General features: G+C 46.8%; 1 protein-coding gene across 1 annotated transcript; it reads left to right on the forward strand.

Moving 5' to 3' along the window:
* Nucleotides 1-6,068: 6,068 nt before the first annotated feature.
* On the forward strand, nt 6,069-25,422 carry kbtbd8 (kelch repeat and BTB (POZ) domain containing 8). Its single transcript, XM_089010459.1, has 8 exons — nt 6,069-6,181; nt 6,474-6,585; nt 8,980-9,151; nt 9,342-9,479; nt 11,513-11,720; nt 12,688-12,994; nt 20,588-21,407; nt 22,851-25,422. Exons 4-8 carry the CDS (start codon nt 9,464-9,466, stop codon nt 23,312-23,314), a joined length of 1,815 nt encoding a protein of 604 aa, XP_088866585.1. The 5' UTR covers nt 6,069-6,181; nt 6,474-6,585; nt 8,980-9,151; nt 9,342-9,463; the 3' UTR covers nt 23,315-25,422.
* Nucleotides 25,423-25,666: the final 244 nt, after the last annotated feature.

Raw genomic sequence — 25,666 nt, forward strand, 5'->3', positions numbered from 1 at the left:
CCTAACCCTAGCAAGTAACCCAACCCTTTGTTGCTGAAGTGATGTGTGCGATTGGGTTTAAGGTCCTTTGTAGGCCGCGCACTCGTCACAGCGCAGACAGAAGTCCTCTACATCCCGTTGGTGCTGCCCCCAATAAAACCCTTGGCGTAGCCGTCGGAGAGTCTTCGTGCTGCCAAAGCGTCCCGAGCCTGTGCCCCCATGACATGCTCTCATCACCGTCTCACTTAGAGCTCTTGGCATGACCACTCTTTCCCCAGTGACAGGTTCTTTGCAGGCTCGCTGCAGCACGCCGTCCTTGCTGCGTAACACATCAAACTTTCTCCAAAGCCCTTTGGAAGCAACAGAGACTCCCATCACACCTTCCCAGGGCGGCCTCCTGCCACTCTGGACCCACTGCCGCACAGGGTTGAGATTGTGTTCCTCTTCTCTTTTTGAAGCCCACTCTGCAGTGTCCACAGCCTCTAAGGTGCAGCATGCCTGCACATCAGCAGCCGCTTACCCGCAAAGCTCCAACTCTCTGGCATCTCACCGGTCGCAATAGCTACAGCCACTAATGGAACATGGGCGCTGGGAAAGGGCATCCGTATTGGCGTGCTGAGCTCCAGCCCGATGTACTACAGTGAAGTGGAATGCTTGCAGCTCCTCGATCCGCCGTGCTACTTGGCCTACTGGTTCCCTGAACGACATCAACCACTGCAGTGCGTCGTGGTCTGTCCTGATGGTGAAGGGCACGCCACACAGGTAGTACTTGAAGTGGCGTGTCACCAGAACAACTGCGAGAAGTTCACGTCTCACACACATTAGAGTCGTTCACTGTTATTGAAAGTGAGGCTGAAATCGGCAACAACTCGCTCACCTTACGGCCCCACCTGCGACAACACTGACCCATGCAAACATTGCTCGCGTCCGTGTCCAGCAAAAGAGGCAAGGCTGGATCTGGAGGGGTGAGGACGGGAGTGTTCATGAGGGCTCTTTTTAGGCTGGAGAATGCCTCCTGGCAATCCGGCAGCCACACGAAGGGTTGGTTATCTTTCAGGAAGTGGAACAAGAGTGCTCCAAAGCAAGAAAATCCTTTCACAAACCGCCTGTAGTATGAGGCTAGTCCCAAAAAAAGCTTTTTAACTGCTTCTGGTCCCTTGGTACTGGCCAGTCTTTGATTGTGCGGACTTTCTCCTCCAGGGTGCTGATGCCCTTACCGTCCACTAGATGGCCCAAGAACTCCAACTTTTGCTGCATGAAGTGGAATTTATCTGGGTGCAGTTTCTGCCGAGCTGATGCAATATTCCCCAGCACTAGCTTCAGAGATGACATTGCCGCTTCAAAAGAATGAACATGGACGAGGACATCATCCAGATACACCAGGCACCTTTGCCTCAGAATGTTTGTGAGCACTGTGCCCACCAAACGTTCAAATGACCCTGGTGCATTGCATAGGCCAAAACTCAGGACCTTAAACTGCCAGTGTCCTCGGGTAGTGCAAAATGCCGTCTCGGGTCTGGACTCTGTGGTGAGAGGGACTTGCCAGTAGCCACTGCGCAGGTCAAGTGACGAGAACCACACAGAACCCGAGACCAGATCCAAGGTCTCGTCAACTCGTGGTAGTGGGTAGCAGTCCTGCTTTGTGATCTTATTGAGCGGTCTGTAGTCCACACAAAACCGCGATTAGGTGCTCTTTTTCTTGGGGACCATGACCACGCCAGATGCCCACGGACTGTCAGAGGGCTCGATGATCCCTGCCTTGAGCATAGCACCGATCTCTTGTTCTGTGGCCTCCTACTGGGCCAGAGGCAGGCAAGGATGAACCTTGATTGGTCGCGCGTCACCCGTGCCGATGTGGTGCTCGACTAAGTGAGGGAGGCCCACCTCATTCTCACTGAGAACAAAAATGTCATTAAATTCCCACAGTACCTGCCATAACTGCTCCTGATGCTTGACACCCAAGCCATTGCAGTTCTTCTCCAAAATGGACCGGACAGCCCAGATCAGGTTCTCTGCTAATTGACCCCGGGTCAACTTTACTGATATGGCTGGGTTGGATGTAGTTGCCCCCCCTCTCCCCCGGTGGGAAGTCCATCACAGGGCGAGCGAACTCTGCCCGATCTACCGTCAAAAGCTGAGGAATCAGCACTGCTGCTGTGTTGGTCAGGCTGGTTTGGGTCGTCAGTACATCCGTGCTCTCTGCCGATGGTTCTGCCGTGTTGATGGCCACCTCTGGCACACCCTGCTGAGACACCGTGATCAGCTCCACATGCTGAGCGCTCGGCAGGGTGAGCACTCCAGTCCCCAAGACCACCACGCAAAGTCGCGTACCAAGATACAGGGGTTACTCACGTCAGCTACCCAAGCTGAGTGGGTTGTTGACAAACCCCCCAGAATAAAAACAAATGTCCCTTCACCTTGCATCTCGGCTGTTTCGCCGGTCACTGTCCTCGGTTTTGTGAGGGTTGATTTTAGGTCGGTTCCCGCTGGAACAACGTCAGGCCTCACAATTGTACCTGAGTGTCCACCAAGGCTGTACAGGAAATGTCCCCAATTTGCACGCGAACATGACTGGGGTCCCCCACTTCTGTCCACCCCACCATGATCGCTTTCTCTCCGTGTGCAGATTGCAATTTCTGGCTAATTACTGAAGGGGTCCGCGTTGACCAGGCTACGCAGACCCTTTCCCGTTTCACTGATGGTTCAACATCTTTGGCAGCGTCGCAGTAGATGACCTGGCTGGCCACACCCCCAGCAGACAGCAGGGTGAGTACGTTGACCACTTCCTTCCTCTCGTTGTGCTGGACGGGTATTTATTGCACACACCAGCTCATCCACCCACGCTGGCCGGCACTCCTCACCTCCTGACAACGAGGGTGCCGAAACAGCATAAGCTGCCGTCGGTAGTACTCCTCTGGCTGCGATCTCCCTCTCCATAGCAAGAGCGAGTGCTTCTCCGAGCGCCGCTGGGTGGGCAAGCTGGACGTGCAGACGGAGTTCATCCGGTCTGAGTGCTTGGATGAACTGGTCGCGAATAAATTCATCTTGGGTGTCCTTTGGCATCCCAACATATGGCTCTTGATCTCATGGGAGAGACAACGCAACGGCTCCCCAGGATGTCTGTCGATCACGCTGTTTTAGCTCGCAGCGCAAGGAGTCCTTCAAATTAAACTCCCCGAAACGCCTCTATAGGGTGCCCACCAGCGCGCTGTAATTGAGTCTCTCTCCGGGGCTCAGCAGCAGCATACAGGAAGTAGCCTCGTCAGTTAGTGAAGTGCCAACTGTGCCGCTTTCACCTTGTCCGGCCAGTCCGCCGCGTCTGCCACCAATTCGAATTGGGCCCGATAAACCTCCCAACTTCCTTTATTTATATATATATACTTCCATTAATGTTTACGTCACCCCTCGTGGCCGCTACGTCCAGGAATTTGTCTCTGGTAGAACACACTGCACTAGTATTATCACAAAAAAGACATGACAAATAAGTATGGAGGACAGTAACAAAAACTAATCTAATCTAATCTAATCTAATCTAATCTAATCTATTTCCTTAGAGAAAGTGGTACATCTCAGGAATAACGGTGAGACAATGTGCAAAATATCAAGCAGATAGTGGTTCAAGTGAGTACAGACTTGGAGCTACAATGCGTATAACGGGATGTTGTTCCACAGGGTTGTGCAAAATTGCAAAGAGGCATTAAACAGTTCTATTTGGGTTACTGTTTAGAGCAGTGGTTCTTAACCTTGTTGGAGGTACCGAACCCCACCAGTTTCATATGTGCATTCACGAATCCCTCGAGTGGAAAAATAAAATGTGTTTTTTTTCCCTTCAAATTCAAGACATAGATATGTTTTTATTGCTACACAAAATGAGCCATGCATGAACATTACCTTGTTTTAAGAACAAAACCAAAACAATGCATGAACTCACAACAAATGACATATCTGCAAATCAGTGTGACTTCTGCTGTTGCCTTTGAGAAACCAGTTCAGATATGCATGGCTTCACCTTGGCAAGTGCCACTGTCATGTCATTGTCACAGCAAAGTCTGTTCCTTTTCTTCGATTTTATATCCAGCATTGTCGAAAAGGATTGCTCACAGAGATATGTTGTAACAAATGGTAGCAAAAAATCCAGGGCTTTCTTGGCAACAACTGGATACTTGTTCATTTGTTGACACCAAAACGTTGAGAACGTTGTTTTGAAGAGTTAATGTTGAACCTGGCTATGCTGAATTTCAATGATTTTTCTTCACATCTGCTTCCTTCGTTGTTGTTGTAAGAGGCTTACAAAATAAAAATCTCTTCTTTTATCATGTCATCTTTCACGTAGCGCACAAAAACAGCAAACTGGCTTAGATCAGCAACGTCCGTGGTTTCGTCGAGTTGAAGACTGACTTTTGGCAGGCTTAAAATCAGTTCTGCGACTACTTGAGCCAAGATGTCTTGACTCATGTCTTATATTCTGTCACTGACGGTGTCATTTGAAATTGGAATTTGGGATCATTTACCTTCGGCCGCTGTTACGAGTATCAGATTCGCCATCTTTAACGCTGCTGGTTTCACCAGTCTTTCACCAATGGTGTGTGGCTTGCCCTGCTTTGCGATCAGTTAAGCAACATCGTACGATGCTGTGAGGATGACTTTGCTAACAGGTACAAATCCAGGAACAGGCAGAGTGGCCCTTTTATCAAATCTCGCTCTCTTCACGTTGAATTTAGCAAATGTTGTGTTCTTGTATCCTCTGTTGTGGCTTTCTCAGGATGGAGTTGGTGTTGACCTCCCACTTCATGTCCTGGGAGACTCCGTTCCCAGGAACTTGAAGGTCTCAACGGTTGACACGAGGCAGTTGGATAGTGTGGGGGGCAGCTGTCACGTCCACTCGAGGACAGGACTCGAGGGACGACGGAAGGTGGTAAAGGTTGGATCCGAAATACATGGGGAGACAGAGTTTCCAACAGAGTCTTTACTGAGACACAAATGATTTGACAGAAAATAAGGCAAGGATGAGGGCAATGACACGACAGACCTGCATGCGTAGGGTTGACGGGTAACTTCCTGGAATACGTCGACAACAACCATATGGTAGGTGTGGCTATTATAGCCAGAAGGCACAATTAAGGGAATAGGGAACAGGTGCGTGAGCCGGGAGAGCCAGGAAGGGAGGGGCCCGCTCCAAGGAGCAGCGGAGGAGGAGACAGGAGGGGAGGGGCGCGCTCCTGACGAGGACAAGGATGTGACAGCAGCTGTGGAGATGGATGTTTCCTGAAGTCCATGATCATCTCTACTGTCTTGGGCATGTTCGGCTCGAGGTTGTGACGGCTGCACCAGAGCTCCAGCTTATCGCGGGAGATATGTTCCAAAAATAGCCCGCGATAGGTGCAATCCCCAAAGTACAAAGTACGTAGTCAGTTTTTTTTCACACAATGCAAAACTGTACATACCACAGAATGAAACAAAAAATCAAACCTCTTTTTTAATAAAGTTTAAAAAACGGTGTTGTAAAACAATATTTTTCTGCTGCGCCTATTTGTCCTGACTCCGCTGCGCTGTAGCGTCTTTTTCTACTGAAGGACTCTTTCTCCGAGAGAAGAACATTGTTATCGGTAGTTGTTGGCACTCTTTATTTTTTTTAGCAAGAACATTTTTATAAACTGACATGGCCCGATTTCTAGAAGCACAATGCTCCATGAGCTGTTCAAAGCCAGTGTGTTTGATTTTATTCTGCTTTGTTAGCAGTGTTGTTTGCAGTGTTGTGTCTTTTGTTTTGATTGCACATTTGCATGCCATTAAAAAAAGAAGTTTGTTTCCCCTGAAAAAAAATCTGCGATGCACTGAAGCCAATAAGTGAACCGCAAAGTAGCGAGGGATCACTGTTTATCGCTCGCCAGCCATAGGTTCCCAACACAAAAAAAAATCTGATAAAGTGATTCACTTTATACCATAGAGTGAATCACTTTCTGTGATTTTTTTTTTGGGGGGGGGCACCGTGGAGATCACATGTATCCGCTATTTCTTTGTACCCAACATCAAAAGGCGCAACTGGGAACTTGTGTGCGATTGGGCTGCTTGTTCCTTCGACCATTGACCTTTGCAACTCCCCGACAGCTCTCTGACACGAGTCTTTTGTGGTCACGTTCGCCGTTCTGCCTTCTGCAATGCAAATTTCACGACACCTCATCAAATGGCGCATTGATCAAAGGTCAGCCCTCCTTTCCGTATATTTCTATTTAATCTCCAGCTGTCAAGGGCCGTTCGTGCGCAAGCGCAAAAAGACGGAGAGAGGAAAACAAGTGTTAGAGAGTTTGTAGGAAAGAGGAAATTTAACTCCTTATGACTTGGGGCTTGGTAGTGAAGATCATAGGTGTGTCAAAGTCCGGTCCTGGGGGCTTTGTGTCCGCTTGTTTTCCGTCTTTTCCTGCTGCTTGATCCAAATGACCAGCTGATAGAAGCTCTGATATTAATAATGTTAATTTGAATTGGGTGTGTTGCAGCAGGGAGACATGGAAAAATTGCACCACACCGGCCGTCCAGGATCGAGGACCGGACTTTGACACCTTAGTGACAGCTGATCATCAGACCAGAGTAACCACAGAGAAAGTGAAAGTTAGTGAATGCTCTTTGTGCTCATATAAATCAAGCCATATAAATACAAATACAGTAAAGTCTCGTTATATTGATATTCTCGGGAGTCTGAAAAAATATCGATATAACCGGACTATCGATATATCCGATCCTGCGGCATGTAAATTTTCTCCTTGCGTTCATAGAAATAGTATCGTAATAAGCAGTACTATCGACATAACCGATATCGATATAACGAGACTTTACTGTATTTGATCTAGTGTATTTTTTTACATGAGTAAATCGTTTTTCACATAATTTTACATGATTTTTGGGAGTGAAATAATTTAAGCAACAACAAAACAAACAAACTGAGGAGCCATTTGGGAGCAATAAGAGTCAGATCTTGTTAGTGAGCCGAGCCAAAAGAACCGGCTCTCTGAAAAGAGCTGGAATTCCCATCACTACTGTACAGCTCCTCTCTCTGAGACGTTGGTATTAGTGAGGGGAATTCTCTTTTCAGAGAGCCGGTTCTTTTGGCTTGGCTCGCTAAAAATATCTGGTTCTTTTGGCTCCCAAATGGCTCCTTAGTTTGTTTGTTTGTTTGTTTGTTGCTTAAATTAAGTAACTACCAAAAATCATGTAAAATTATGTGAAAAAAAAATTATTCATGTAAAAAATACACTACAATATATCCATTTTTTACATGGCTTGATTTATACGTCTACACCCTAGGCAGCGTCCTCGAGGGTGGAAGGGAATTCGCCCAACCAGTCTACATGTGCTTTGTGGACTTGGAGAAAGCGTTTGACCGTGTCCCTTGTGGAGTTCTGTGGAGGGTGCTTCGGGAGTATGGGGTACAGGAACGCGTGATACATGCCATTCGGTCCCTATACGACCGATGTCAGAGTCTGGTTCGCATTGTCGGAATCGTTTCCAGTGAGGGTTGGGCTCCGCCTGTAACGTCACTTGAGGCTTGAGGGCAGGACGCAAGTGACGAGGGAAAGCGGGGAGGTCGGATCCAAAATGCACGGCGAGACAGATACTCGAGAACCAAAAGTCTTTACTGAGACACAAATGCCAAAACAACAACAGGATGAGATGAGTGAGGATAATAGAAGGATGCAGACCTGACGGTAGGGTAGTCGCGAGGGTAGCTTTCTGAATACTCCGACGGAGACGGTAAAGTGCGATCGGTCTATATAGTCAGAAGGCACAATCAGTGAATGACAAACAGCTGTGGGAGCCCAGGTGAGTGATGATGGGAGGGGCCGTCTCCAGGGAGCAGCGGAGGAGGTGACAGGAGGGGCGGGGCGCGCCCAGGACGGCGACGAGATGCGACACCGCCGAGGCTGCCCTTTGTCACCGATTCTGTTCATAACCTTTATGGACAGAATTTCTAGGCGCAGGCGTTTTGGTGGCCTCAGTATAGCATCTCTGCTTTTTGCAGATGATGTGTTACTGTTGGTGTCACGTTGTGCAAGGTGGTGATGGCGGGTGCGGATCCCAAAAAGCAGGCAGGAGGGAGCAGGAGGTTGTGTTTGATAAATTGTATTACAATAAAGTCATCAGGAACAAAATCTAAAACATCCAAATCATCTGAACAGAAAAAATACAAAGTATCAATAGAAAATCAAGATTAAAAGTCCGCCAAGGTTAAACAAACACATGCACTGCACACAATGCATACAATTGCATACAACAGCATACAATGCGTTCAACATCATACAACAGTGCATCAAACAACAATGACATTCAACAATTACCCGACACCGAATGGTCGTGCCGGGGGTCCTTTTGAGTGTCACTGATTGGAAACGACCAGCACCTGTGCAGGTGCAGGCGGGGCCGACAGCGCCCCCCGTTGGTTGCCAACCAGATCATGACAGTTGGGGCCTTCAAGTGGAGCTCTCCAACTCTCTCTTGAGCGTTTCGCAGCCGAATGTAAAGCGGCTGGGATGAGAATCAGCACCTCCAAATCTGAGACAATGGTTCTCAGTTGGAAAAGCGTGGAGTGCCCTCTCGGGGTCTGGGATGAGATTTTGCCTCAAGTGGAAGAGTTTAAGTATCTGGAAGTCTTGTTCACGAATGAGAGTGTCAGGGAGCGAGAGGTTGACAGGCGGATCAGTGCGGCGTCTGCTGTGATGCGGACTTTGTACCGATCTGTCGTGGTGAAGAAGGAGCTGAGCCAAAAAGCAAAGCTCTCAATCGATCTACGTCCCAACCCTCATCTATGGTCACGAGCTATGGGTTGTGTCCGAAAGAACAAGATCCCGGATAATTGAATAATAATAATAGCATAATGTGATAACATTTGTCCTCCTGTCTACCCTAACCCCCCCCCCCCCCCCCCACCCCCCACACACTCTCATTGTCCTCCCCCGTCTCCTCACTGCTCGATGTATCTGTAATTCTCCCCTCCCTCCTCTACCACAGATATCGTCCAATCACGTGCAGCTTTAACCAAAGACTGGGAGCGGGGAATAGAGGACAAAAAAAGTCGGCTCCCATTTTCGGCTCTCTTCGTTCACTTCGGAGATATGGCTCTAAGAACCGGCTCGTTCGCGAACGACACATCATCACTTTCATCACTTTGCTGCTGTGAAATGTAAATTTCTCTACTGTGAGACTAATAAAGGCATATCCAATCCAATCCAATCCACTTGGTATCACACACGCACACGCCGCACACACACGCGCACACACACGCTCTGTCTCTCTCACTCTCTCTCCACGGCAAATGCACTAACGTGTAGCATGTTTTCATTTAGCCAATCAAGTTTTTTGCCCTATTTTAGATCGAAAGGTTGTGATTGGATGTTGCACCGGTTTCCCGTCGTCTGATTGGAAGCTTCTTGTTTCCGGGGCTCCATTGCGCACTGTGACGTGTTTCGGTCTGCCTTGAGACCGACTGGAGAGAATGGCTGCCAGTGCAGGTTAGCAAAAAAATCTTGATTGTTTCGTGTACTAACCAGACGTAAAGAACATCGCCAAGTGATATACCGTATAGACATGCCGTAAACGACTCCCCAAGAGTTTTTGACTGTCGCTAGTTTGGCTTTGCAGCTTACGTTTGCCACTGTGGCGAGCCTACGGCTGGTTAGCTCGCTACCTCCAGCTGATTCTGTAAACACTTGTTAGTGACTCCAGACAAAGCTTTGAAAGTTCAGGCCGTCGCGTCGTCCAGCGTCACGAATGACAGGCACTTCACCACTTTATGTTGAATCTGGATTTAGGCGGCGCATTAGTGCTCATATCAAGTTTTTTTGTTTAATCGTCGAATTCGATCCGGTGAGGCTTGAGAGATGGCTTGCTAAATATTAGCTTGGGGGGCTGCCGTCTGCTAAAAGTTCAGCGTGGATGTTGACCAGGGAACGTTCGTAATTTATCGCCTTGGTTTAAAATCAACGGCGAAGGCATATGAAGTGACTTGTGTTGGCAATTGAAAAAGTTGTAATTCAGCAAAGGTTGCGTCCATACTCCCCACCGGTTTCTTCGGTGAATTCAGACAGCGAGCTAGCGACCATCCGCCACTGTTTTGCAATCCGCTCGCTTCAACTCTTTGTCCTGTCAAGTCGCGAGCGTTGCTCAACACGAAGTGTGGGTTGTGAAAGCAACCCCCACCGCCCCCTACCCCGATAAACATGAGATCACAAGAGTTAAGCGCGGTTTCCCTTTGCTCGTTTGAACAAAAAACGTGTTTACAAATGGCATTATCAGAGGAAACCCCGTCGAACCCACAAACTTCAACTTTTCCAGAATTCTTCAGCCCGAATCATCACCAGAAACTAATCCTTTGACCACATCACCCCTGTCCTCCAAGAGCTCCACTGGCTCCCGGTCAAATATAGAATCAACTTTAAAATTCTTTTTTATACATTTAAAGCTATCCATTACCTTGCCCCCCATACCTATCTGACTTTCTTCATATTTATATTCCCTCTCGTTCCCTCAGATCCTCTTCCTCCCTCCACCTCTGTGTGCCCCTCCCCTGCCCGCTCAGCACGATGGGTGACAGAGCCTTCAGCTGCTCTGCCCCAAACTTTGGAACTCACTTCCTCCCAACATTTGTAACATTGATTCTCTTCCCACCTTCAAGTCCCATCTCAAAACCCACCTATTTAAAATTGCATTTTCTGTGTAGCTCTCTCTCTTGTTTCTGTTTATAATTGTATTTTATTATTTATTTATTTATTATTATTTTATTTAAGGGCGGCCCAGTAGTCGAGTGGTTAGCACACCGGCTTCACAGTGCAGAGGTCGCCGGTTTGCGTCCCGGTCCGGCCTCCCTGTGTGGAGTTTGCATGTTCTCCCCGGACCCGCGTGGGTTTTCTCCGGGTCCTCCGGTTTCCTCCCACACTCCAAAAACATGCATGACAGGCAGATTGACCACTCCAAATTGTCCCTAGGTGTGAGTGTGAGAGTGACTGTTGTATGTCTTTGTGTGCCCTGCGATTGGCTGGCAACCAATTCAGGGTGTCCCCCGCCTTGTGCCCAAAGACAGCTGAGATAGGCTCCAGCAACCCCCGCGACCCTAATGAGGAATAAGCGGTACGGAAAATGAGATGAGATGAGATTATTTTATTTATTTATTAGAGTACCTATGCTTGTCTGTGACTGTAAAGTGTCCATGAGAGCTTTGAAAGGCGCTTAAAATTTAATGTATTATGATTATTATCTTTTGACGAGACCCTAAATAGATCTATTAGTGACTGGTATACTCTACTCTAAGTTAGCAGTAGTGATATACTCTATGAAGAGCAAATCCTTCGGGTTAGAAAACATTAGTAGGGGTAAGTAATCGCGATTTTCCACAACTGAATGAATGGAAATACCGTTGATATATTTCAACATGTCAATGTTGTTGTTTTTTTGGGGGGAGGGTGGTGCTTTGGCCATCTAGTGGTTCCAACACCAGTTTTGGCCCTTGGAAAATGTGCTGATCTTTAAGCCCTTCTTCTGCATTCAGAGGTAGGGAAGCTGTTACAAGTTCAGAATGGGACGCCTCCAAGCACCAACTACAACGGGGTAGATGCCGTACACGCCTGCAATATCCTTCAGCAGCTGAAAGCTTTGTACGATAAAGCTCAGCTCACAGACATTGTCGTAGAAGTGGACCACGGCAAGACCTTCTCGTGTCACCGGAATGTTCTTGCCGCAATCAGCCCCTACTTTAGGTACGAACACGTTGGTCGTGCAAGTCAAGCGCGCGCGCGCACACACACACACACACACACACACACACACACACACACACACACACACACACACACACACACACACACACACACACACACACACACACACACACACACACACACATTCCTGCTTCAATGGTTTTGTGAGGTTTGGATAACTCCAGATAAGGAGTGAGGACCACAGTTGCTGATAAGTTTAGAGAAGAACTAGTGTTACATTTGAACATTAAATGTCACCCCATTTCCCACTTCAACTTCTTTCAAAACAAAGACATAAAAAAGTGCACTTGAAACTGAAATAACAACAGGAGTGAGGACTCTGAATTGGTACATTCAAAGTCCTCACCCCTGTGGTGAATTTGCTTAAAATGTCGTTTTACTTTTTCCTCTCATTAACCACACACACACACATAAACACAGACAGTGAGTAAAAACTGTGTATCCACGTGAAATGAAAATGCACACCAAAAAAATCATTTTGGGTGAATTTGTGAGGACCTCTCTGAAACTTTAACAGATACATATATAGACCCTCTAGAAGCCTTTAGAACAGGGGTCTCAAACTCCGGTCCTCGAGGGCCTCAGCCCTACATGTTTTCTAAGTCTCCCTGTTGCAACAAACCTGAGGCTGTGTTGCAAGTTGTGTTGCAACAAGGAGACTTGGAAAACATGTAGGACTGCGGCCCTCGAGGACCGGAGTTTGAGACCCCTGCTTTGGAATGAAAATCTTGTGAGGACCGGCCAAAAGGTCCTCACTTGTCAAAAATGTCCTCACTACGTAGTGTATCATGTTAGTGGTCTTCACAAGACTAGTCATACAAACACACACACGCAGGCCGTTCTCAAATGTGAGCCACAACATGCTGGATGAAAATTGAGTTGAGCGTAAATCTGGGTACAGTCTTTGCATGAAACTTGACAATTTTGCTGTCTTCTCCGTTACCAGGTCCATGTTCACGAGTGGCCTTACAGAGAGCAGCCAGCGGGAGGTCCGAATTGTTGGGGTGGAATCGGAATCTATGCACCTCGTCTTAGACTATGCCTACACGTCCAGGGTCGTACTCTCAGAGTCCAATGTCCAGGCCCTGTTCACCGCAGCCAGCATTTTCCAGATACCCTCCCTGCAGGACCAGTGCGCCCAGTTTATGATCAGCAGGCTTGACCCCCAGAACTGCATCGGTGTTTTCATGTTTGCTGATGCCTACGGACACCAGGAGCTGAAGGAACGCTCACAAGACTACATACGCAAAAAGGTCGGTCGAAGTTTATTGTTTATTCTCATTATTATAAGGCCAAAGTTTCACATCGCCCTCTATCACAAAAGTATTTGCAAAAGTATTCTGCCCCCTTGAATCTTGCAACCTTTCGCCACATTTCAGACTTCAAACATAAAGATATGAACTTTTGGTCAAGAATCAACAACCAGTGGGACACAATCGTGAAGTGGTACAGCATTTATTGGATAATTAAACTTTTTTTTAACAAATCTTCCTTTCCTTTCGGCTTTTCCCCTCAGTGGTCGCCACACCATCTATCCCGGTTTTGTGCATCCACTTCTCTCACACCAGCTACCTTCATGTCCTCTTTGACCACATCCATAAACCTCCTCTTCGGTCTTCCTCTCGGTCTCCTGCCTGGCAGTTCATGGCTCAGCATCCTTCTGCCGATATAGTCACTCTCTCTCCTCTGGACATGTCCAAACCATCTCAGTCTGGCCTCTCTGACTTTCTCTCCAAAGCCTCTAATATGAGTTGTCCCTCTAATGTACTCATTCCTGATCTTATCCAACCTGGTCACTCCCAAAGAAAACCTCAACATCTTCAGCTCTGCTACTTCCAGCTCTGCTTCCTGTCTTTTCTTCAGTGGCACTGTCCCCAGTCCAAACATCATGGCTGGTCTCACCACTGTTTCATACACGTTTCCTTTCATCCTAGCTGAAACCCTTCTATCACACATCACACCTGACATTTTTCTCCAGCCGCTCCAGCCTGCCTGGACATGCTTCTTCACCTCTTTTCCACACTCTCCATTGCTCTGGACAGTTGACCCCAAGTACTTACAATTCTCCACCTTCTTTATCTCTTCTCCCTGTAGCATCACTCTTGCACTTGGATATTGCACTCATTCACACCCATATATTCCGTCTTGCTGCGACTGATCTTCATTCCTCTCCTTTCCAGGGCATATCTCCACATTTCTATTTTCTCCGCCACCTGTTCCTTGTTCTCGCTACAGATCACAATGTCATCTGCAAACATCATGGTCCAAGGAGATTCTTGTCTAACATCATCTGTCAGCCTGTCCATCACCATAGCAAACAAGAAGGGGCTCAGAGGTGACCACTGGTGGAGTCCCACCTCCACCTTGAATTCCTCAGTCACACCGACAGCACACCTCACAAATGTCTTAAAGTTAAGATACATGTCTTGCACTGATGTGACATACTTTTCCGTCACTCCAGACTTCCTCATGCAATGCCACAGCTCTTCTCTGGGCACCCTGTCATACGCTTTCTCCAGATCTACAAAGACACAGTGCAATTCCTTCTGACCTTCTGCAATTTCTTCTGACCTTCTCTGTACTTCTTTGTATTTCAGCATTCTTAAAGCAAACACTGCATCCGTCATCCTCTTTTTTTTTTTTTGCATGAAGCCATACTGCTGCCCACTTCTTCTCTTAGTCTAGCTTCAACTACTCTTTCCCAGAGTTTCATTGTATGGCTCATCAACTTTATTCCTCTGTAGTTAGTACAACTCTGCACATCTCCTTTCTTCTTAAAAATAGGCATGAGTACACTTCGTCTCCATTCCTCAGGCATCTGTTCACCATCTAAGATCTTGTTGAATAACCCAGTCAGGAACACCACCGCCACCTCTCCAAGACAGTTCCATACCTCGAAACTTTTTTAACAAATAAATAACTGAAAAGTGGGGCGTCCAATATTATTCGGCTCCTTTACTTTCTGCAGTAAACTCACTCCAGAAGTTCAGTGAGGATTTCTGAATGATCCGATGTTGTCCTAACTGACTGATGATGATAAATAGAATCCACCTGTGGGCAACCAAGTCTGCGTATAAATGCACCTGCTCTGTGATAGTCTAACAGTTCTGTTTGAAGTGCAAAGAGCATCATGAAATCCAAGGAACACACCAGGCAGATCCGAGATACTGTTGTGGAGAAGTTTAAATCCGGTTTTGGATACAAAATGATTTTCCCAACGACTGTTGGGAGGAAGTCAGTTCCAAAGTTTGGGGGCAGAGCGGCAGAAGGCACTGTCACCCATCGTGCTGAGACGGGCAGGGGAGGGAGGACGAGAATCTGAGGGAACGAGAGGGAATGGAAATTTAAAGGTCTGATAGGTATGGGGGACAAGGTTTTCATAGCTTTAAATGTATAAAGAAGAATTTTAAAGTTGATTCCATATTTGACCGGGAGCCAGTGGAGCTCTTAGAGGAAGGGGGTAATGTGGTGAAAGGATGTGGTTCTGGTGATGATCCGGGCTGAAGAATTCTGGAGGAGTTGACGTTTGAGGAGAAGTTTCCGAGGGACACCCAAGCAGTGGTGTGTGGAGTGAGAGACGGGCGAAGACGATTGATATTGCGTAGGTGGAAGTATGCAGATCGGGTTAAGTTATTTATATGGGAGTGGAAAGATAGTGTGCTGTCAAGAATGACATGTATTGAAATGGAAGGAGCATCAGACCACTGCAAATCTACCAAGACCCGGCCGTCCCTCCAAACGTTCTTCTCAAACAAGGAGAAAACTGATCAGAAATGCAGCCAAGAGGCCCATGATCACTCTGGATGAACTGCAGAGATCGACAGTTGAGGTGGGAGAGTCTGTCCATAGTATAACAATCAGTCGTACACTGCACAAATCTGGCCTTTTTGGAAGAGTGGCAAGAAGAAAGCCATTTCTCAAAGCTATCCATAAAAAGTCTCATTTAAAGTTTTCCACAAGCCACCTGGGAGACACACCAAACATGTGGAAAAAGGTGATCTGGTCAGATGAAACCAAAATTGAACTTTTTGGCCACAATACAAAACGATATGTTTGGCGTAAAAGCAACACAGCTCATCACCCTGAACACACCATCCCCACTGTCAAACGTGGTGGCAGCATCATGGTTTGGGCCTGCTGCTCTTCAGCAGATACATGGAAGATGGTTAAAATTGACAGGAAGATGGATGGAACCAAATACAGTGAGACCTCAACTTGAGAATCGCTTCTTTTACTCCCCCATCTGCTCTTTCGCTAAGATTTTAACCTCATTGTCGTCAAATGAGTGGTTGCTAGCTTTTAGGTGCATATGCACTGCCGATTTAGGCCCACTAGTATTATCCCTGCGATGTTGATAGTCTTTTTTTGAGAATTTGTTTAGTCTCCCCAATGTACTGCTCTTTACAATTATCATTCTTACATTGTATTGAATAAACTACATGACTTTCTTTTTCATTTGATAGCCTATCTTTTGGATGTACTATTTTTTTGCCTGAAAGTGTTTATCGGTTTGAAATAAGTAGGAATTTTGTGTTGCCAAAGGACTCTGTAGTTTTTCAGAAACTCCTGATGTGTAAGGTACTGCTACTCCTCTCCTTTTTGTCTCTTCAGAATTTTTGGTTTAATTCCCTATCCTTTCTTTCTGACATTTGTTAAACGACCACTGAGGATACCCGCAGTTAGTGAGTGCTCTCCTGATATGTTCTCCTTTTTCTCTGCCTTCGACACTTGTTAGTATAGGTTTAGCCCTATGCTGGAGGGTTCTGTTAACTCCTAGTTTGTGTTGTAAAGGGTGGTTAGAATCGAAAAGTAAGTATTGGTCAGTGTACACAGCCTTCCTAAAGACTTTTATTTTTAGCGCTCTGTCCTCTTTTATAATTACTTTACAATCCAAAAAGTCTAGTTGGTTCTCTTTAATGTCCTCACGAGCTAATTTAATGTTGATGTCTACCGAGTTGAGGTGATCTGTGAAGGATTGAATTTCTTGTTTTTTAGCAGAGGACCACTCCCTGCGGCCCCACCGATTGTTCCAACATTCCTGACTAACGACTGACGTGATTTTTTTCCCCCATAAATTTGGATCGTTCATACAATAGCCTGCTTAGGCAACAGTCGTAATGCTGATGAGGGGATACCGGAGAGTGTGGGGCAATCAGGCCAGTCGTTAGTCAGGAATGTAGGAACAATCGGTAGAGCTGCAGGGAGTTGTCCTCTGCTCCCCCAACCTGAGAGTAGCGACCTATCATAGCAGTGTCCGGCGCCGCCATGTCTGGACATTAGGGAACTGTTCGGTAAAAGCCTGCACATCATTCCACTTTGCCAACATTGCCGTTATGGGCTCACGTGATGCTGCAGCCATCTCCTCCTCAGATGTTGATGGCTTTAAAATCCTCAATAAGCGCCGAACTTCCAGGTTGGCGCATGGCGATATCAGCGTGAATTAGCTGTGCTTTCTCGCATAAAATGGCTTTACTCACGCTGTCGCCGCTGCTTTTCGTTAATCCAAATTAACAGAAGTTTTTCAAATTCTTCGATTGCCCGAGGCCGTCACTTTGAGAGCACGGAAACACCTTTTGCAACAGACGCACCTTTGGTGACTTTTCTGTTCCGGAGAATGGTAGCAATTGTTGACTTAGCATAGCCGTGCTCGGCCGCTAAATCACACAAACGCACACCTCGTCCGTGTTTTTCAATTATCTCCTTCTCAGCGACGGTGATTTTATTTTGTGTCTTCTTGGGCTGAACACGAGCCTGTGGTGGTTTTTTTTTTTGGTCCCATCATAATAAAATTATCAGCAAAAAGATCCAAGTAGGCGATCGACGTGTGCATTCAATGAGAGGGGGTGTGGAAAGTAGCGCCGGCTGGAGCGCTGTTCGGTCGTGTGCTTTCGCCGAAGATCACTCCGCCAGATCCGAAGGTCGTGTGCTTGATGGACCAGCCGTGGTGGGTGTGTATTATGAAAATAGTGCTTATTATACGTTTTAATTTTCATAAATTTGACATTCGTAAGATGAAAACTTCGTAATATAAGGTGTTCGTAAGTTGAGGTCTCACTGTACAGTGATACCTCGGTTGACGAACCCCTTGGTTTAGGAACTTTTCTGTTTTCGAACGTTAAATTTATGAAAATTTTACCTTGGCATACGAACTTTTTCGGAATACACACGGAACTGCCTCAATGAGTGATGTCGTTCGCGAATGAGCACTTTTTTCTATCAAAATGGCAGCCAGCTGTTTTGTCCTGTGTTCCCCGCCCCCAGTCTTCGGTTAAAGCCACGTGATTGGTTAAGAACGCGGCAATGAGGGGGCGTGGGGTTTACAGATGGAGAGAGAGTGAAGCTGTTCTCAAACAAGAAAATGGTTGCCGCCTTTTTTGTCCTCTATTCCCCGTCCCCAGTCTTTGGTTAAAGCCACGTGATTGGTCAAGAACGCAGCAGTGAGGGGAGGTGGTTTAAACATTAGTGACAGGCAGACGACAGTAGGAGACTTTCAACTTTGAGTCATCTTTATTGCCAAGTATGTAGAACACACAGGGAATTTGTTTCCGGTAAAACACGCTGCACTAGTATCATCATCAAAAAATTGCTAAGTGGCACTATACAGTTCCATTTGGGCTACTGTTGAAAGAGTTCAAAGAGTTAATGGCTTGGGGGAAGAAGCTGTTTAAATGTCTGCTGGATTTGGTGCGCATGGATCGGTAGCGCCGGCCTGCGGGGGGGTAGCTGGAAAAGGTGGTGGGCAGGGTGCGGAGGGTCCGGTAGGATTTTGCGCGCCCTAGTTTGGATTCTTGCAGTGTGCAAGTCCTCGAGAGTGGGTAGGGCGGTGCCAATGATTTTTCCGCTGTCCTAACTGTCCGTTGAAGTCGGATTTTGTCCATTTTTGTGGCGGCCCCGAACCAAACTGTGATGGAAGAATACAGGATGGATTCGATGTCAGCCGTGTAGAAATGTTGCAGCACCTCCTGTGGCAGGCCAAGCTTCTTTAGCAGCCTCAGGAAGTACATTCTTTGTTGGGCCTTTCTCAAGACAGAGTTGGTGTTGACCTCCCACTTCATGTCCTGGGAGACTGTGATTCCCAGAAACTTGAAGGTCTCAACGGTTGACACGAGGCAGCTGGATAGTGTGAGGGGTAGCTGTGGTGATGGATGTTTCCTGAAGTCCACGATCATCTCTACTGTCTTGAGCGTGTTCAGCTCTAGGTTGTGACGGCTGCACCAGAGCTCCAGCTGCTCCACTTGTTGTTGGTACGCAGACTCGTCGCCGTCTTTGATGAGATCGATGACCGTGGTGTCGTCTGCGACCTTTATGAATTTGCAGCTGGGTGCGTTGAGGTGCAGTCGTTCGTGTAGAGAGAGAAGAGCAATGGAGAGAAGACGCACCCCTGCGGGGCTCCAGTGCTCGTGGTTCATGTTGAGGATGATATATTTCCCAGTCTGACCTGTTGTGTCCGTCCTGTCAGGAAGCTGAGGGTCCACTGGCAGATCGTAGGGGACACACCAAGCTGGAGAAGTTTGGGGATGAGGAGTTCTGGGATAATGGTATTGAACGCAGAGCTGTAGTCCACAAACAGGACTTGCGTACGTTCCTGTGTTGTCAAGGTGGTCGAGGATGAGGTGCAGTCCGATGTTGACTGCATCCTCCACAGACCTCTTTGCCCGGTAGGCAAACTGAAGTGGATCTAGCAGAGGTCCGGTGATGTTCTTTAGGTGGTTCAGCACGAGGCGTTCAAAGGACTTCATGACCACAGACGTCAGAGCAACAGGTCTATAGTCGTTCAAGCCCGAGGGTGCTGGTTTCTTTGGAACTGGGACCTTAGTAGACTGTTTGAAGCATATTGGGACTTCACATTGCTCCGGGGATCTGTTGAAGATTCGTGTGAACACCGGAGCCAGCTGTTCAGCGCAGACTTTCAGGCAGAAGAAGAAGATTAAAGAAATAAACTGTACTGGATAATGAAGTCGTTTTATTGACCCAAGTGATGGTCGTTGATGGCTTGATAGAATGGAGTGGCCGGTTTCATCAGCATTAAACACTTGAGGAACGCAACCTTCTTCTTTCACCATCTTGAGGAATGATCCCTTGTAGGTGCTTTCTCTGCACTAATTTTACCTCGTTCCTCATCAATTGTGTTTTGTTTAGCTGGGTTGATGGGTTGCTTTTAAATGAAGTGTATAGATGGCTTGTGCGGGTTATTTGTGGAGCCTGATTGATGGGATATTTTAACCTGGCACTCTACACTCTGCCTTTGAACTATTAAAGTTGAAACGAGTCCAAATTTCACTGTTTTCTGTATCCATTTTCTCTCTCTCTCTCTCTCTCTCTCTCTCTCTCTCTCTCTCTCTCTCTCTCTCTCTCTCTCTCTCTCTCTCTCTCTCTCTCTCTCTCTCTCTCTCTCTCTGTCGTCTGCCTTGTGTCTTTAATGTTTAACCCCCCCCCACACACTGCCACATTCTTGACCAATCAATCACGTGGCTTTAACCAAAGACTGGGGGCGGGGAATAGAGGACAAAACCAAGTCGGCTGCCATTTTCATGTTAGGCGAACGGGCTTGTACGCGAACTACACTCTCTCATTGTGGCCGCTCAGTGTGTATCACAAAAAATAGTATTCCAAGGTTAAATTTTCATAAATTTAATGTTCGTAAACCGAAAAGTTTGTAAGCCAAGGGGTTCGTAAACCGAGGTATCACTGTATTACGAATGAGCAATTGGTCCTTTTATTTTCTTAGATTCAGATTGTTTACTGTGAATCAAAGGTAGAAAAGCGCGAACCAAGTGACTGCCCGTTTAGCACAAAGTAAAACAAGTGACGGGCAAATGTTTTTGTTTTGTTTTCTGGCACACTAGTTCCTGTGTGTTTCGAGAGAGCAGGAGTTCCTCCAGATGACTAAGGAGCAGCTGGTCAGCATTTTGAACAACGATGACCTGAATGTGGAGAAGGAAGAGCACGTCTACGAGAGCATCATCCGCTGGCTGGAGCATGACCCGAGTGGCCGCGAGACCCACCTGGCCGAGGTTTTCTCCCAGTGCATCCGTCTGCCCCTGTTGGATGACGCCTTCCTCAGTCGCATCCCCGCCCCCTTCGCCTGCGCCCTTTCCCAGTCGAAAGACCCAGTGGAGGCCAAAGGCCGCCCGAGCGGCGCCAATGGTTGCCCCCAGCGCCTGGGCATGACCGCATCTGAGATGGTCATCTGCTTCGACGCCGCTCACAAGCACTCGGGGAAGAAGCAGACGGTACCATGCCTGGACACAGCCGCCGGTCGGGTCTTCAAACTCTGCAAGCCGCCCAACGACCTCCGCGAGGTGGGCATCCTGGTGTCCTCGGAAAACGACATCTACATCGCCGGCGGCTACCGACCCAGCAACAGCGAGGTGTCCATTGACCATCGGGCGGAGAGCGACTTTTGGCAGTATGAGCACACTGGAAATCGCTGGCTACCGCACGCGCCGCTTTTGCGAGCCAGAATCGGCTGCCGACTGGTGCACTGCTGCGGGAAGCTCTATGCCTTGGGGGGCCGCGTCTATGAAGGTGACGGGCGGAATGCCTTAAAGTCGGTGGAATGCTACGACGCCAGGGATAACTGCTGGACTGCTGTGAGCCCCATGCCGGTGGCCATGGAGTTTCATAGTGCCGTGGAGTACAGAGATCGAATCTACGTCCTCCAAGGTATGCTTGTTCAAGTCAGATGTCAAGAAGCAAAAAAAGGAAATTAGCTAGCTAGCTAGCTATTCGCTGACTGGCTGTAAGCTTTCTCGCTGTTGGCTATCTGGCTATCTATTCACTATTTTCTATCATTAGCTAACTAGCTAGCTATTAGCTGAATGGCTGGAAGCTGTCTAGCTGTTGGCCATATGAGATATTTGCTATCCATTAGCTAGCTAGTTAGCTATTTGCTGTTTAGCTGTTGGCTGTCTGGCTATCTATTCGCTATTTGCTATCCATTAGCTAGCTAGCTAGCTATTAGCTGTCTAGCTGTTGGCTATCTGGCTATCTATTCACTATTTAATTGCTATCCATTAGCTAGATAGCTATTAGCTTTTGGCTATCTGGCTATTTATTTGCTATCCATTAGCTAGCTAACTAGCTATTAGCTGTTGGCCATCTGGCTATCTATTCGCTATTTATTTGCTATCTATTAGCTACTTAGCTATTAGCTGACTGTCTGTAAGCTGTCGAGCTGTTGGCTATCTGGCTATCTATTCACTATTTAATTGCTATCCATGAGCTACCTAGCTATTAGCTGTTGACTATCTGACTATTTGCTATTTATTTGCTATCCATTAGCTAACCAGCTATTAGCTGTCTAGCTGGCTGGCTGTAAAGTGTTGGCTTTCTGGCTATCTATTCGCTATTTATTTTCTATCCATTAGCTAGCTAGCTATTATGTGCCGGTCCCAAGCCCTGATAAATACAGAGGGTTGTGTCAGGAAGGGCATCAGACGTAAAAGCTTGACCAAAACAAAACAATGCGAATCAAACCTCTGAAGATGGAGGACACTGATTCGCCGTGGCAACCCCTTGAAGGGAAAATCCGTAAGGAAAAGAAGAAGAAGCTAGTTCGCTATTAGCTGACTGGCTGTAAGCTGTCTAGCTGTTGACTATCTGGCTATCTATTTGCTATTTATTTGCTATCCATTAGCTAACTAGCTAGCTATTAGCTGTCTAGCTGTTTGGCTATCTGGTCATCGATTAGGTATTTATTTGCTATCCATTAGCTAGCTATTAGCTGTCTAGCTGACTGGCTGAAAGCTGTCTAGCTGCCCAGCTGTTGGCTATCTAGCTATATTCGCTAATTATTTGCTATCCATTTTTTAGCTAGCTAGCTATTAGCTGTCTAGCTATTGGCATTTGGTTATCTGGCTATCTATTAGCTATTAATTTGCTATCCATTAGCTAGCTAGCTAGCTTTCTATCTGATTTACTTCGGGGTTGAGTGAACACTGGCGTGTGTGGCTGCCGCTGCTCATCTACAGAAAAACTTTACCCTGACTGTAAAGTGACCTTGAGAGTTTTAAAAGGCGCTTAGAAATGAAATGGATTCTTCTTCTTATTATTATTATTATTATTTATTATAAAGAAAACTTCACCCACCCCACCCTTTGTCCACAGGTGAATATTTCTTCTGCTTTGATCCTCGCAAGGACTACTGGAGTCACCTTTCACCGATGAGCATCCCTAGGAGCCAAGGCCTAGCCGCCCTCTACCAGAACTGCATTTACTATATTGCCGGCATCTGCAAGAATCACCAGCGCACGTTCACCGTGGAAGCCTACGACATCGAGAGGAACAGCTGGAGCAGAAAGCACGATTTGCCCTTCGACCAGGCCACCAGCCCGTACATCAAGGCCATGCCGCTGCAGGGCAAACTGCACCTGTTTGTCAGGGCCACGCAGGTCATGGTGGAGGAACACGTCTTCCGCACAAGCCGGAAGAACTCCCTTTACCAGTACGACGATGAGGCCGACGCCTGGACCAAAGTCTATGAGACGCCCGAACGCCTCTGGGACCTAGGCCGCCATTTTGAATGTGTGGTGGCCAAACTTTATCCGCAGTGTCTGCAGCGGGTGCTCTGATGCGGCTTTTTTTCCGATCAGGGAGGCGGCTACGGTGCCTTGTGTCTGGTGCACAAAGACCTTTTTGTTTTTTTTTTGTTTTTTTTTTGTAATGTCTTAAGCCGTCAAACCTTTTTTTTGGCTTTGACAAGATCAAAACCGTGGTGCTTTTTGCAGTATTTCCCTCACGACTCCCCACACCGAGGCTTGCTTGAGAAAACAGTACAATGAATCAGAAGTGCAATTATTGTCGCTCTTTTCGTTTGTTTGCGATACGTAGCCGGTGTGCGTGCCGTGCGCGCGCTCTGGAAATACCAATGCGACAACGCGGCAGAAAGTCCAATTCTAGTAGACGTATATCAATATATAAAGTATCCATATTCATACGGGTAATGTGAATAGCATTGCTTATGACTATGAGGTTGGTGTATGTGCAACCACCCACACCAACCTCTGAGTCAAATCTTATTTTGAAGAGTCGTGTTGATTTTTGTATGCGATTTATCCTCTTCCTCCACAAGCGTCGGTGTGTTGCGCAATACCCCCCTTCCCCCGCTCCATGTGGCTTCTGAGAACTTTTCACATTTTGGTTTTGGAGATTCTAGTTGCGCGTGTGGGGGGTTTGTGTCTCCCACCCATTCATTTTTGTGTCGCACGCACGCACGCAGGAAGACAATGTGTCATGTCGGAATATTCCCTTCTCCACATTGGAGAAATGACAAGAGTGGACTTTGTGTCAACACTAAGTGGCAAGTGCAGACCGATGACCAGGTTTACCTCAGAGACTTCAGCATTATTCCACGGGGATGAGAAAGTAACAAAAAAGGACATTTGAGGACATTCACCATCCACTACATTGAGCTCTTTTGTGGCTTGCTTTTGTGGAGGAGCGTCATTGGAACCGGATGGAACTGGGCCAAAACACCATTTGAGGTTTTTGTCATAACTGGATTTTTTTTGTCGTAGCAATAATTCTTGGAACTGGGACCAGGCTACATGTCTCAATATGACCTCAGTGAAAGCGCGTCCATATATATTATTTTTTTTTTTTTGGTATTGAACTTGCTCACGTTCCACCGGAGCTCAAAGCTCGAGATGCCGAACGCTCTTCACTCCTTGATGAACAATATTTGGGAAAACTCAGCATTGCACTGAATGGCTCTCACTTCAACAGAGCTGAAACACACACTGGCTTTGCGGAAAGCTCCAATTTGGCCACGAATTGCCGCCAGCAGACTAACCTTTTTGTTTTTTGACAATCTCTGAAGCGGCCGGGTGGCCTTTCTCTGCCCGTGTGACGTTTTCGGTCTGTTAACAGTCGAGATCTGGGTCATCTTTGCACTACGACGCAAGTGTGGCCCCGCTTTCAGCAACATTATTACCCCCCCCCCCCCTACCGAATTTATAATACTATAATAAAAAAAAAAAACAATAATTTGACACTACCGCGAAATGAAAAGTGGAGGCGCTGACTTTTACAGCTTCCCTCAGAGTTGATGTTCAAGCCTCACTCACACGATCGACAGTCTGCAAGCGACTTTGGAGTAATTCTCAGGATTTCTACTGAAACAAGTACTGTATTTGTTCATTTTTGTTCTTGTGTATTATACTGTACTATAGGTTTGCTGTACTTGCACAGTTTTTAAAACTTCAGTTTCTTTGATAACTTGAAAAATACATGTTTTTTTTTTTTTTGGTTGTCGTCAGTGCCCCCCCCCCCCCGCGTCTTTTTGTTATTTCCTATTTCGTTACAGTAGATTAAATGCTCCCCCTCCCTCTCTCGCCCCCAACACGCACTGTATGCAGTACAGTACCGTCTCACCAGCGCTGCCGATCCATAAACCACATTTGAAACAACAATTGTAAATTACAGTACAACAAGCTCAGAAACAGCAAATTGAAGTGTCCGTGTCCCGTGGCTGCGATCCAAAAACTCATCTCCAATTTTGTGCGTGCGCGCGTGCACATTCAGGTGCTCTTTTTTTTTTTTTCTCTATTCCACCGTCCCCTGCCCCACACGTTGCCGGTTTTTCTTTTTGGGGGTTCTGATTTCTAGTGGTTCGTTGAGCTCAACTGTGAAATTCACGTTGCACATAACTTGAAAATAAAACAATTGAAAGTGAAGACAAGTCCCTTCATTCTGTCCTCGGTGGACCTAGCCACCTCGCTGTTTACGTCATTACAGTGATCCCTCGCTACTTTGCGGTTCACTTATCGTGGCTTCAGTGCATTACTGATTTTTTTTTTCAGGGAAAAATAAGCTTTTTTTAATTTGTATTAATGGCATGCAAATGCACAAACAAAGTAAAAGAAACAACACTGCAAACAAAGCAGAATAAAATCAAACGCACTGGCTTTGCGAAAATGCTCCAT

Source organism: Hippocampus bargibanti, linkage group LG12, assembly GCF_051943395.1.
Source record: "Hippocampus bargibanti isolate YZ-2025 linkage group LG12, ASM5194339v1, whole genome shotgun sequence".
NCBI classification, from domain to species: domain Eukaryota; kingdom Metazoa; phylum Chordata; class Actinopteri; order Syngnathiformes; family Syngnathidae; genus Hippocampus; species Hippocampus bargibanti.